Source organism: Macaca thibetana, chromosome 8 (assembly GCF_024542745.1).
Source record: "Macaca thibetana thibetana isolate TM-01 chromosome 8, ASM2454274v1, whole genome shotgun sequence".
NCBI lineage: Eukaryota > Metazoa > Chordata > Mammalia > Primates > Cercopithecidae > Macaca > Macaca thibetana.
Genome location: NC_065585.1, coordinates 108,186,667 through 108,201,679, shown reverse-complemented (window position 1 = coordinate 108,201,679; position 15,013 = coordinate 108,186,667). Strand labels below are relative to the sequence as shown.

General features: G+C 41.4%; 1 protein-coding gene across 6 annotated transcripts in view; it reads left to right on the top strand.

Moving 5' to 3' along the window:
* Positions 1 to 898: 898 nt before the first annotated feature.
* The window catches only part of UNC5D (unc-5 netrin receptor D), a 573,216-nt gene continuing 559,101 nt past the window's right edge, over positions 899 to 15,013 (top strand). For 4 of the 6 annotated variants that reach the window (XM_050801686.1, XM_050801684.1, XM_050801681.1 and 1 more), the window contains exon 1: positions 939 to 1,328. In XM_050801686.1, coding sequence (XP_050657643.1) covers positions 1,226 to 1,328 — 103 coding nt within the window. In that variant the 5' untranslated portion in view covers positions 939 to 1,225. Of the gene's footprint in view, positions 1,329 to 15,013 lie in introns of all 6 variants that reach the window. The other 2 variants (XM_050801680.1, XM_050801685.1) reach the window with 2 other exon arrangements.

Sequence of the window (15,013 nt, the reverse complement as noted above, 5' to 3'; positions counted from 1 at the left end):
AGAATCCACTTATAGCTACTAGTAGTCAAAACATATGTTCAAAACAACTTAAATCTATACTCCTGAGTTAAAATCCTCACACTTGGCCCAAATAAACTCTTACTTATATTAATTTCGCCTCAACTTCTTCCTTTTAAGTAGACACTCCTTTCCCTGATACTTACCAGAAGGCAATTCCTTGGGCACAGATTAAAACTGACAAAAATAGGAGTCATTCGAAATGAGAGAGCTTTCTGAAAAGTCTGGTGATTCCGGAGTGTTCAGGACAACATAACAGGGAATTCGAAAAAAAAGAAAGCAAAAATAAAAATCGATCATATAAGCCTTAATGCACCCATGATTGTAATTCCTCACTTCTTTATTTATATGAATGCAGTTAGCATAGCTGCAGTAATGGAGTAACTGTATTATTATTTTTTCTTCCCACTACGCATTTATTTTAAGTCTTTCTTTTTCTCAGGATGTTTTCCTGAGTGATGTCTGATCTAATGGGAAAAAGTGGAAGTAGGGGAGGCAAGACTTTGGAACGGCTCAAAGTAGATGAACAAAACGAGGTCTCCTGGAAGCAGGTGACTTTGAGTTAGGCAACCCAGACGCCCACATATCTGCGCGGCGTTCGCCCCAAGAGGCCAGCCGGCTCCGCTCAGCTCACCGCGGTGTGGCCGCATCCCCGCCGCCCGACTCCAAGCCCGCTTCCTCTCTCAGCGAGCCGGGCCTGCAGGCGGGGCCCGAAGCGCCCCGGGTGCACGTGGAGCGGCCTCGGGCTCACCTGCGCCTCCAGGCCCCCGCCCAGAGCGGCCGCTCCACCACCCCTCCCGCGGCCCCGCCCCAGCCCGGCTCATTGGCTGCCGCTCGGAGGGGAGGGGAAGGGGCGGCCGCGGGGGTCTCATTAGCGATGCGGACTCGCGCCTCCGCTCTGTAGTTCGGGGCCCCGCAGCGGCGCGAGGGCTGGGAACTGCGCGGCGGGGATTGCGGACTACTCCGGCATCGGCGCTGGCGGCAGCGGTCGCCGAGCCGTGGGAAGCTATGGGGACGCGCCCTTTCTTGGGGTGCCAATTTAGCGGCGGCTCGGAGCGCCCTGCCCCGCTGCTTTAGGAAGCGATCGTGTAGCAGAGTCACTCTCTAAAGACTACCGGGACTCATTCGACTCGGGCATCTCATCGCCGACCCTTTCCCGGGCCCCGGAGCGTGAAGAAGAGCCGTCCTCTGGAGCGCGGCGAGGAGCATGGGGAGAGCGGCGGCCACCGGAGGCGGCTGCAGAGGGGCGCGCCGCTGGCTCCCGTGGCTGGGGCTGTGCTTCTGGGCGGCAGGGGCTGCGGCTGCCCGAGGTAAGCGCTGGGCGGAGCGGGCAGCTGGGGTCGAGGGCTCAGGGACGCCAGCCTGACGGAGCGGGACCCGCACCGGTGGCGTTGGCTTCCCAAGTTGTGCCCTGCACCTCGGCGCGCCAAGCCCAACTGGGTGGGAGCCGAGTGGAGGACTCCGTGGGGACCACAGCCTTCCAACCCAAGTTTGCGATCTGCTGCAATCCTACAGGTGGCTGCGACCCGGGCCCCTACCGTTTTCCTTGACCCTCCTTGCCTGCTCCATTTTCCAAGCCCTCCCCAATTGCTGCAGACTGGAGTAGCCCGGTCTTCACTCCAATCTCGCTCTCCCCTCTCCTCTCCACTTCCTCTCAAGACGAGCTTGGTCAGGGGTTGGCGCCCATTGCGATGTCGGAGAGTTCCTGGGGAGAGGGGCCAGGTGATGGGAGTGTCTGTAGGGTGGGCTTGAACAGAGAGGGCGTCTTTTCCCTTAGGGGAGGAACACCCATGCTGAAGTCCCTTCGCTCTGTGCCAAGCTTGGCACCCATCGGGCGACCTTAGCCCGAGGTCCCAGCCAGCCCTGGGCTGGGCTTGGCTTGGCGGAGGCCGCGTGTGTGCGGAAGCTCGGTAGAGCGGCGTGCACCATCCCGGTTTAACCGCGCCTGCAGTGCCCAGCCGGGATGAGCACTTGGCCCGAAGCTGCTCACCAGGCGCCTCCTCTCCCTCCCCGGCGCCTACTCTGGCTTGGAAGCGCGGGCCCCACAGAGCCGCAGGGAAACCTCTGCTTCTTTCCGACTTAAAAACCTAGACCCCATTTTCTTGGACCCTCTGGACTCCAGCAGAGGGAAATTTCGCAACTGATTTCAGCTCCACCTTGAGCGAGGACAGGAAGCATCAAGTTAAAGATAAATCCCAAGGACTTGTTTTGAAGATGATCAGAGGCAGTTTCAGACACAGCTCAAGTACCGGAGCTTTACCTTTGAAAAAATCGGAAGCTTTGCCTTCCCGCCCTTCTTTCCCTTTTTCCTTCTAAGCCATCCATTTGGCTTAGAATACATGATACCGTTAAATGATTTGCCTTACACTTGCCAGGGGAGAGGTGGAGCTGAGCTGACCACTTCACCTTCTGCTCTATTCGGTCTCCTGAACATACTCTGACCAGCCTGCAGAGTGAAAGGGTGGAAAGGGTTGAGGACGATCACAAAAGAACCAACGTTATCTCATTTTTATAAAAGCTTATGGTGTGTTAAAAGCAGTCTGGCTGCCTAGAAAGATTCTTTTTTTTAAAAAAAAGAGGTTGATAGAGGCTCTCCGTTGTATGATCCTGTTCTGTGCCTATTTGCATTTCATTTCCTGAAAAGTTTTTTTTTTTTTGTTGTTTTTTGTTTTTTTTTTTAAGTGGAGCAGTCTTTTTAAGAAGAAGGGGAGGTTTAAAAATGAGCCTCGGTGATTGTACACCCTGAGTTATGATGAAGCACAGTTCTTTCTCATGCTGGAAGAAGCACAAGCTTCAGCCATTTAATTTACTACGTACGGCAAATGCCTCATTGCAAAGTCAGCTCTCAGTTGTTTTTAATACACTTTTATGGGAAAACTGGGTCTTTTCTAAATGTTGATCTAAATGGCTGAGTTTCCACTTACTATTCGTGTGGAATACCTCACAGTCACTAACTCCAGGTACTCACCCTTGGAATTGGGTTGCTGACGTTGTCTTGAAGCCAGCTCGAAACAAGAGGTGGGGACATGCCAGCAGCCTCTTGGATGGAGTTTTGCTGGCTGTGAAACTAAGGCTAGCACCTCTTGTCTGCAAGCTGTTCTTTAAAGGTCTCCTGGAAAACATGCTGTACACTCTGCAGGCTTATTTACAACAAATGTCTTGCACAGATCATAGTAATATGCAAGACACATGGAGTGGAGCAGTAAATCTGACTGATATTTCCCATGTCATATTTTACATTCTGGGGCATGAAGCCCATTCCCCTTAGCAACTGTCAGAGAGTCCTCAAGAAATGAGCACTAGTCAGGCTGTGAAACCGGTGAAGCCACAGGCACCTGGCTTTGCACAGTTGGGTTGGGCGTAATTGGAGTTTTCAGAACAGAGGGTGTGTTTCAGTGCTTATGAAGTTCTCCCATCCCAGAAAGGCGTCTATTCGTTAAAACCAAGATTAGGTGCACTGGTGTGGCATGCTTGCCTGACCACTAGTTTCATCATACTCTCTAGGATTAGCCCTAGGTTGTTCTTACCTATCCAATTAATAGTTTTGTTCTTTAGGACTTTTCTTGTTGATTTGAAACAATATATTTTACTTGCCCTAACCAACGGGGTATAGAATTATGCCATTTGCCTTGATGTTATGAGAATATTTAACAATTCAGTAGCGTTTTCTTTACCGTATTTATCATTTATCTTTTTCCAAAATGATTGCACCAACTTTTTTTTTTCTTTTCTTTCCCTCCATACTTTTGTGGAAACCTCTGAAAATCAGAGGGAGATTTCAAATTGGCTTTGAATATACTATAAGAGGAAGACCCTTGGAACAAGGGACTGTTGTAGAGCCCAGTGGTGGGCCAAGAAGCAATGTTCTGTTTCCCTCCTTTGTAAGCAAGACTTAGCTCTTCAGATGAACATCTCTGCCTGTCGGCATATTGTAAGGAAGGCACTCTGGTGCCATGATCACCGTATGTTTTTACACTTTCCAATTTAAAAGGAGGTTGTTTAAAAGTTATTCATGACCTGTCAAGTGCTAATTGAATCCACATCATGTTGTCATACTGATTTGTTTTTGTTCTTTGAAAAAAAAGGGGGACTGCTGTTCATCTGCTTGTTATCTTTGCCTTAGATACTGTACATAAGATACTATAGTCATTAAAGGCAGAGAGGAAGTAATCTTAGACAGGCTGAGCTTTCATACAATTTCTTGCTTGAAAACATTTCCTGGACAATGAAATGTTGATTACAATAACTAGAGTAATGCATTAATGGCAAGAGAAGTGCATACTTATTACATAGGCATAATAATAGTCTTATGATTTACACATACTTAAATCCATTTATCTGTCTAGCTCATACAGTTTAAAATCTATAGTCATTTCTTCCTTAATGAATGTTATAAGGCCACCCTCTTGCTTCCCACTTTTCTCCTTCTGTTCCTTTTCCTCACAAATCTTTCTCTTCCTAGGACTATGAGAAAGAGTCTTTCTCCCCATTTCCTGCCAGACTTTTTTTTTTCTGATTCTTGGGTTGTGCTCTTATTTTGAGCAGCCCAGTGGCACCTTCTTAAGAGATCTTTTAAGCATCTCAGTTTTTAAGAAGAGATGAATTGTTCTGACCTCGTCCTAGCACTTGTCACCCTTTACATACTTTTTTGCTCTCCAGTTGACCTATCTGTGGTTCTTTTTTTTTTTCCATCTTCTTTTTTTTTAAATTTATTTATTATTATTATACTTTAAGTTCTAGGGTACATGTGCATAATGTGCAAGTTTGTTACATATGTATACTTGTGCCATGTTGGTGTGCTGCACCCATCAACTCGTCAGCAAGTAGTACCTCATAGGGGAGGGAAACATTTGGAGCTGTGGATCCTTTCTGAGCTCTCTCAGGACTGGATGACTGAATCCATCAGGTAGTTCTACACTGTGTTTTCTTATTGATTAGGAAGTCGCTTTTCTGTTTATTGTCTCAATGCTCCGTAAATTTGTTTTTATTGTCCTCTTCCTACCAAACGTAGTTCCCAACTTAAAACACTGCCAGTGTTCATCAGGGAATTGGTGTATTAAGAGATAGTACATGTTTGACATGCTTCCCTTCTGCTTTTCTTTTTTTTTTTTTTTTAATATCTAGGCTAGAGACTCAGACATATATTAAAATCTAATCCCAAAGATAAGTGATTTATTCCATAGCATCCTCTTAAGGAAGGGGCTGCTGTTGGTGTGTGATGCCCTCATAATGGAAAGGCACATGTGCTCATAGGTAACCCAGATGTGCCCTCCTTCTTGATTACACCTTTGCCATTAATGCTGATTGTCCCTTCGTCCAGGCTCTCACTTGACCAGCAACATCATTATCTTGTCTTCCTTCCTCCTCCTTCTGATACCTTCATGAACTAACAGCTCAACAGAATAATCAATGGAAACTTTCCCTATTTCTATTTCACTCTTAGTCACATACTCTATATAGAGACACTTATCTGCTCCCTCCTTCTTTCTTTCCCTTTTCTTTTTTCTTTCCCTTTCCCTTTCCTCTCCTCTCCTCTCCTTTCCTTTCTCTTTCCTTTCCTTTCTCTTTTCTTTTCTTTCCTTTCCTTTTCTTTTCTTTTCTTTTCTTTTCATTCCTTTTTTGAGACAGGTTCTCACTCTATCATCCAGGTTGGAGTGCGGTGGTGCCATCATAGCTCACTGCAGTAGCGAACTCCCAGGCTCAAGTGATCCTCCCACCCCAGCCTCCTGAGAAGCTGGGACTGTAGGCATGCACCATCACACTCGGCTCATTAATTTTTTGTGTGTGTGTTTGTTTGTAGAGATTAGCTGTCACTATTTTGGCCAGGTTGGTCTTGAACTCCTGGACTCAATGATCCTCCTGCCTTGGCCTCCCAAAGTGCTAGGATTACAGGTGTGAGCCACCACATCTGGCCCCACCCCTTTACTTTCTAAATGGCCACTGCCAGCATAAGGCCTATTATCATGTTGTTAGCACTCCTTTTGTATTATACCTGTTCCTTAATACATTTCTGCAACTTTGTTTAAATATGAAATAATACTTATATGAAATAATAGTAATACTTATTAGTAATACTTTCATACTTATTTGAGTATGAAATAATACTTATAATAATAGTACTTACTTCATGTGTGAGAATCATAATTCTAAATGCTCTACAAACGTTAACTGATGTAATCCTGAAGATAACTCTTTGAGGTAAGTACTATGATTACCCGCATTTGTAAGATAGGAAAAGAGGGACATAGATTGAAAGCTTGCCCAAGGTCATGAAGTTAGGACATAGTAGGGTCTAGATTTGTACCTACTCCATCTGATTCCAGGGCCCACAACAAAGACAATTTTCTGAACTATGTAGAAAAGAAAATGGCCCTTGTATTTTGATGACAAAAGTACTCAAATCGTATCTTTATTACCATCAAGAGGCATAGAGGAATTTAGAGTAGCTTAAATAAGTCTATAAATATGTTCAGATAAATCTAAAAGATTTATGTTGTATGAAAATAACCACCCTCTCCTCATTCAGCTTACTATACTTTGGGATTGGATTCACACTTAAAATTCTAAGAGCCAGTTTCCAATATGATAGCTTGCTTTTGTTTTCAATTTTGAATTTCGACAGAAAATATGACTCTGATTGAATACGCCATCCATGGAACGGCAGATCCCACGAGACTATTTGTTGCATGTCTTGTATTTTTAGCCTTGTTTGCCAGGGAAATGTGGAGCATGAGATTTGAGAATAGATTGTTAACACCAGAGGCTGCTGTTTCTGCTGTTTTGGGTACTCCTGCTGCTGCTCTTGTGAGGCAGATGGCTAGATTCATTTATAGAAAATAGATATTCGTTCTATTTTGCATTTCCACTTTGAAAAGAACTTTTAATTGTTTGTGCCACATTGCATCATATGGCCTTATTGTGTGCATACACATGCTGTGCGCAGATAATTTTCAGAATTAGGCGGATGTTAATGTATTCATTTTGGATTGTATTATCTGAAATCCACTGCTAATTCCTGTGCTTTTGGAATTTTCTCTTGAAAGTGAGTGTGTTTTTGCTGTGTATTAAGTATTTTGTGCTCACCCTATCACGACTCCCCCCGCACCACTTCACTGAATTAAGAGATAGAAATATGAGGGTTGTGTTTATGGGGCTAAAGTAGAAACAATAATCAAGTAGTAACGTTTCTCAGATAACATCAGGCGACTATAGAGCATAAAATATTTCTGAATATTGTTTCTATCAGGACAAGGATAAATTGAGGTCGGTATTCTTCTTATATTACCATTTCCCCCCCACCCCCGCCCTTTTTTTTCAGACTTCAGAGTAGCTTTTATTTTTTATTTTAAAATTTTAACACTTTTTAAAATTGATGCATAGTACATGTACATGGTTTTGGGTACAAATGATAATTTAATACCTTAATATAATTTGTAAAGATAAAATCAGTGTACTTGGGTTATCTATCACCTTTTGATATTTGTCTTTTCTTTATGCTAGAAACATTTGAATTATTCTTTTCCAGCTATTTTGGAATATGAATAGATTGTTGTAAACTATAGTCACTCTACTGATCTATCAGACACTGGGTCTTATTCTATTAAGTGATATATTTGTACTCATTTATCAACTTCTTTTATTTTGATAGTTTATAAATGAAGTCACTGAAAAAGCTGAAAACTGTCTTCCAAGAGTGGTCAATGTTGGCTTTATTTAATGCAAATATTGACTTTCTGCCCCCAAATTACGGGGTTCATAAGGTGCAAAAGAACACTCTTTCCCAGAAAGATTGGTAGAGGTACTCCCACCACTCCAGCCCACATTGTAAGGGTATTTTTCCACAGGTGGGAAAATATCACTGTAACCATGTGGGATTTGAATAAGAAGCTTTACAGATGTTTTGTCGTTACCTAAATTGAATACTGTGGTTTTCCAGTCGGGTAAGTCAGAGGGGAAATGGCATCGCAGACATTTGGGAAGGTAAGTAACTGGTAGGCAGGCATAGGAAGGAGAATATGCAAGAGGCCACAGTGAAGAAACTGTCTGAACTACTTTAAGGGACTCACGACCACCGGGATGACTATGCTTTGTGTGATACAATTCACAGATGTTGGCAACTTATTATTTTATTTTATTTATTTATTTTTGAGATGGAATCTTGCTCTGTCGCCAGGCTGGAGTACAGTGGCAGGATCTTGGCTCACTGCAAACTCTGCCTCCCAGGTTCAAGCAATTCTCCTGCCTCAGCCTCCCAAGTAGCTGGGATTACAGGCATGCACCATTACGACTGGCTAATATTTGTATTTTTAGTAGAGACAGGGTTTCACCATGTTGGTCAGGCTGGTCTCAAACTCCTGACCTCATGATCTGCCCGCCTCAGTCTCCCAAAGTGCTAGGATTACAGGCGTGAGCCACCGCACCTGGCCAGCAACTTATTACAAAAGAGAACGTATTTACTCAATATTGGAGAAGATTTACCTCTAAATAAATATGTGGTAGTTTAGGGTTGCTTAGAAGTCATTGGTGGCTTCTGTTAGCAATAGTACTTATTAAGTAGTTAACATCTTTATTTGAATTTAATGTAATAAACCTACTGGGAGATAAGGGGAAGTCAAATGATCATGGGTTATGGAAGCTAAGCTGGTAATATTTGAAACTCACAAATCAGTGCTTTTCAGATGTTAATGTGCATGTGAATTACTGCAGATCTTGTTAAAATGTACATTCTGATTTAATAAACCTGGGGAGGGGCCTGAGGTTCTGCAGTTCTGATAAACTCACAGATGACACCATCTATGGGCCATAGATGATAGTAATTCATGTTTTCTATTTTCAGTATTTTTTTTCTTTTGCAAGCCAGTACGAAGTGGAATTTCATGTAAGAATATTTTTTAAATGCCAATTGAAGAATAAGAAAACAGAAATGCCAGTTTTAACTCAGAGAAACACACAGCCACTTATAAAACAAATAGGCATTCTGAGGGCTCCATCCTGATGCAGTGTAAAGCATTTATAAAGACAGATGTAGTATCTGCTCCAGTTTCACAATGTTTTAAAAGTCTTGAATTTTCCTTTGGAGCTAATTGGGGTCTTATATCTGCATCTAATTTATTTCTTGTCATAAAGAGGAAATTGACTAACCCAGAATTTTACCAGTTTGCCCAAAGTCAGATTTTTGTTAAATAAGAGGCTTTTCTAACTTTCTTTAGCATTTCTTCACTTTATTCTCTTGGCAGGAGCTACATATGCTTAAGAATGATCTGGAGTTCAGGATAATGAGGGGATGAGGCTGTAGTTAAGCAAGAGCTAGAATGAGAACAGTTGTTTTAAAAAAAACAGAGCAGTGAGTCCATATGGGGTATTGATGTTTCCCAAGCGGTTGGATCCTTGTCCCAACATGGTGTGGAGGTTGCATCAGGCCCCTGTGCCTTTAATTCACGTTCCATCTCATTCACTGTTACTTACCCAGTACCTGATAGGGCTTGTCTGATAGCACGTGTTGAATAATGTGTGTTACTTGAACTTTATTAAGCCATAAATATTTAGAATGACATTTCAAAAATCTATTCAATACTGTGATAAAAACCCCCAGGAAACTTTATTTGCCAGAGGAAGAATAAAATATTTGTGAGAAGGTTTTACATTTGTTTTAGACAGATACTAAAGCTTATATTCCTAGATAGACTCTTCTAGAAAGATGATTAAGTGACATCTATCATGTGGTCCTATTATATAAGTGTGGCTGTTTAATTCATGTGCATGTAACTTAACATTTGTAGGGTACTCTCATAATTTTGATTGCATTGTATCTTTGCACCCACCCCTTTATTGAACAGATGATGAAAATTAGGTTGACTGGTTGACTTTAGAGATTTTTTGACCAAATCCAAACAGGTAGTGATAAACAGTGCTAGAACTAGAAGCCAAGTCTTCATGGTTTTAGGGCCTTTTTGATGATGTTACCATGTAATTCTATTTTATTAGCACATAGATTGATTATACTGAGGTGGGATGATACAGCACTTCACTCATATTCCATTTGACAGGGGTGTGGATGTATAAGCATGGGAGACAGAAAGAGAAATAAGTGGATAAAAATTCATTCCACTGCCTATTGTGCCTTCTTGGTCTGTAGGGTGGTATGTTTCTCATGGTTATAAACAGAAATGGCCCTGTCTGAGAAAAAGGGCTGTCACAAATGTGTCAGGAATGATTGGAGGATAGTAACATTATGAATATATTAAAAATAACATGCTGTATTATGGAGTAACTGATGTGTAGAATATTCAGAGGAACTTTTGAAAAATCAAGGGATTTAAAGTAGTTTATTAAAGTAAGTAAAATAACAAATTACAGTAGTTTTTCTCAGGTTTTGTTCTTAAAGATGCTATTACAGGCTGGTCACAGTGACTCATGCCTATAATCCCAGCACTTTGGGAGGTCAAGGTGGGAGGGTGGCTTGAGGCCTGAAGTTTGCGACCAGCCTGGACAACATAGCCAGACTCTCTTCTCTACAAATTTTTTTTTTTTTAAATTAGCTGGATGTGGTTATTCGTGCCTGTAGTCCCAGCTACTTGAGAGGCTGAAATCAGAGGACTGCTTGAGCCCAGGAATTTGAGGTGACAGTGAGCCATAATCACTGCATTCCATTCCTAGAGACAGAGCAAGACCCTGTCCCTCCAAAAAAAAATTAAATAAATAAATATGCCATTAGAGACACCAAGTTTTTAGAAGTATACTAGCTCCCCAATCTGTGTAGTTTTCTGAATACATTGTCTTTATTATTACTTTTGAGTGTATGTGCTTTATTTTTACTTTCTGTGTCCAGTTGTAAAGCTAAATTCTTCTGATTTGTGTTCGAAAGTAGTTTAGTGGCACAATACAATTGAACTTATAATAACAATTTCCATCAATATGTCATTAAGAAGTGTTAGCCTGTTTTTTTAAGACAGATGGAAAAAAATACAGAGCACAGAATATAATTCTTTGCCAGAGAACTATAACTATGTTGTAAGCCTTTTGAAAGGAACTGGAAAAAGAAAGAATCTATCCTTCCTCTGAATAGACAGCACTTCTTTCTCTCTCAGTCTTGGGACCAGAAGCTGCAGTGATTACTAGCAGCTTGTATCAGGAGGTTTCCAAAGTTGTTTCTCTTAAAAAAAACAATCAGGATGTTCACAGGTTTTGTCAGTGTGAGGTGTGTGGGAGGGATGTAAGGGTTTGGGGGTTTGCTGTAAAGAAATAACAGGTTTGTTATTAATTTTATTTTTCACCTTAGAGCAAAAAATAAAAATATCCATCTGATGTTTTCTAAAGTTTAGCAACTAACTTGCAATGCACATCAGTCTCCAGGATATCAACGTGAAAAGACAGCTCTAACCTACCACATCCTGCAGCAGAGAAGACCATTGTACAATCAATTATTAATAATTGTCAAGGTGATAAGGACTGTAATTCATGGATATCTGTGTGTATTATATATTAGTAGAATGTCATATATCATCATATCAAACATATCATTAAAGTTATATGCCATTAATTTAACTGGCATTAGTAACACTTAAACTTGGGATGTAATCACAGTTTTGACTCAAAACTCAGCTGTTTAATTCTGCCAACCATAACTTCACTCTCCATGATGCCTCCCATCTAACCCCTATGCTCGGCCTTTTTTTGCTTCTTTTCTCCTCTTCAAGTCAAAACTTCCTTTCCATTTAAGCAATGTGGGGGGCTGGAAAGTTCACAATTATGTGTCCTTGAAACATCACTTTTTTCTCTACTTCTTTTTATTTGTAGGAGAAGCAATGACTAAATTATCATTAAGCCTCCTTCCTGCTCTGACCTTCCGTGATGCCACCCCTTGTTTTCTGTACCGTTTATTCACATTATTTTTTATCATTTCAGGAAGCTTTTCTTGCATTTTAAATATGCATCAAACCTTCAGTAAAGGGATAATACTCTGGAAATAGAAATTGCAGGACAAGTTAATGGGACTTCATAATGACATTGGTAATCCTTGGCTTAAGCATTTTCAAGAATGTACCAATCATAAGAGAAATCTTTTTTTTTTTTTTTTTGATTTCTCTTAAATCAGTGGCTGTAGGTTAATGCATATGTGTGTAACTAATGCAGAAGTAGGTTGGCAGAAGACCTGGAGGAGTTAAGCACCCCCTGCCATAGCTCACCATTGCTCAGTTGGGTGTATGGGACCCCTCTTGATAGACTGACTTCTTTCTTTTTTTAGTAGATACCAGATATATGAAATTTCATGTTAAACTTGCAGATCTGAAGTCTTATCACATTGTTTTCATGTAATTCCAGCAAAACTCAGGATATGGCAATCAGCCCTCCAGTTTGTCTCAAATCAACGACTTGGTCAGGTTTTGTTAAGAGAGTTAAAGAATCAGGGAGCCAGTTGGTCCTCATTTTCAGTAATTATCTTTACTTGAGCCATGGGCATGCAACACTTTTTCTAGATTTGTAGAATAGTATTATGTCTTGGCCCTTTATTGAACACTGATTTGATCACTGAGTTTCTATGGCTCTCTGTTTCCCACTTGCAATGAAAAACAATCATAAAATGACATTGCTAAAAAGGGCCCTAAAATTTCCAGGCCAAAGCCCAAATTTGTACATGAGAAAGCAAGGTGTCGAAGAGTGCACTTGCTTGCTTGGCTGTTAGAGGTCATTTCAGTCCGTCCCTGCCCATGAATCCAGGTCTTCATTTTCTCAGTGTTGTCCTTGCCTCATTCCCTTGCAGGCTTATAATAACAAAAGTAATCAATAGAGGCACAAAGGAATTCAAAAGAATGATACCAGAAGACTAAATACTATTGATCATTTTACCTTTCTGTTAAAGGATGTTTTCCTTTTATTTAAAATGTTTATATTTTTCTAAAATATCTTTGAAATTATAGAGGTTTTTTTTTTTTTTCCAATAGAGAATTTTTTTCCTTTGGCTCACAGAATGCTGAGGTCATGACATGAGGGATGCAGTTTGTTGTAGCAGAACTAATATTGTAAGAGGTTTGCATTATAGATTTGTTTTGTGTTTGGGTGAAAGTTAGGGTGTCTTAAGTCTTAGTGTTAATCTTTTTTTCCAGTTACTTAACATCTGGATCCTTGATAATAAATTTGTTCAGTATGAATCTACTAGGAAATCCTAAATACCTTCTAAATATATATATATATATATTTTAAATATGTATATTTTGAAGAAAGCTTTCCATGTTAGTAGTAATATGCCCATGATATCCTTAAAAAGCCATAAATCTACATCCAAAAAGAGTGACTGGATATACTTTTAAAAGCTTTGGTGGCCAGGCGTGGTGGCTCATACCTGTAATCCCAGCACTTTGGGAGAGGCTGAGGTGGATGGATCACCTGAGGTCAAGAGTTTGAGACCAGCCTGACCAACATGGCGAAACCCTGTCTCTACTAAAAATACAAAAATTAGCCAGGCGTGGTGGCAAGTGCCTGTAATCCTGGCTACTTGGGGGACTGAGGCAGGAGAATTGCTTGAACTCGGGAGATGGAGGTTGCAGTGAACCAAGATCGCACCACTGCACTCCAGCCTGGGCGACAGAGCGAGACTCCATCCCCAAAAGAACAAAACAAACACACACACACACAAACACACACGGAAACCAACAAACTTTGGTTACTTCTTCTCATGCAGTTCTGAGTTTCTTTTAAAGTGAATTCTGCATCTCTTGTGGCCATAGTAACGTGCAGAAAGCAATCCCTATATAGAGCTTATGAAACTCCGGTGCCTCTATTATGATTATTCATGTTGAAGCCACCTTACTGGAGAAGTGTTAGACACATGGGGTGTCGAAAACTCCTGATTCTTGGAGATTAGGTGTCAAAATATTCGAGGTTTGGCTATTTTTAGCAATTTATCAGTGAAGCTTATTGCTGCTGGAAATGCTGGTCAGGCTTTGAATCTACATATCCCTTGTCTTCACTGAAAGCCAATTTCTTTTTTTTTTTTTTTTTTTTCAAAATTGCAGAAAGGAAAACATCTGTAGTATTGTCACCTAGGGTCAGGTGAGAACATCATAGAGAGGTGCTTTGAATGTGTGTGGGCATTTACCTTTTTTTGTTAAAGTTTAAAACTAATATTTAAAAGTTTAAATGGTTTTACTGGAACACGTTAGATTAAAAGATGAGCACCAAATGTTTAATGTAACCCTTGTTCATAGAAATACCTGTATGTGTAATTGAAATTCTGAAGAGAAAGAGTTTAATTCTGAAGTTCTCAGTCAGCTGATGCCAAGGCCTTGATCTCAGAGCACTTAAGTCAGAATCTCACTGGGAAGGACCCAGGGTTTTGTTTGTTGTTGTTGTTTCTTTGTTTGTTTTAAGTTCCTCAAGTGACTCCCAATTTGGAAACTAAAGACTGAGAGCCATGGATTTATTTATCTATTCCCAAATAATTTCAACTTATATTTTAGATTCAGGGGGTATATGTGCAGGTTGGTTACCTGAGTATACTGCGTGATGCTGAAGTTTGAGGAATGATTGATCCTGTCACTCAGATAGTGATCATACTACCCAATAGTTAGTTATTTTTTCTTTTTTGAGACGGAGTCTCACTCTGTGGCCTAGGCTGGAGTGCAGTGGCACGATCTCGGCTCACTGCAGCCTCCGCCTCCCTGGTTCAAGCAAATCTTCTGCCTGTCTCAGACTCCCAAGTAGCTGGGATTGCAGGCGCATGCCACCATATCCGGCTAATTTTTTTCTATTTTTAATAGAGACAGGGTTTCACCACGTTGGCCAGACTGGTCTCGAAATCCTGACCTCAGGCAATCCGCCTGCCTCAGCCTCCCGAAGTGCTGGGATTACAGGCATGAGCCACTGTGCCCGGCCCCAATAGTTGGTTTTTCATCCCTCCCCACCTACCCTCCCTCCCCACTCTAGTAGTCCCCAATGTACTCTCTCTCCCCCACTCTAGTAGTCCCCGATGTCTGTTGCCGCCATCTTTATGTCCATG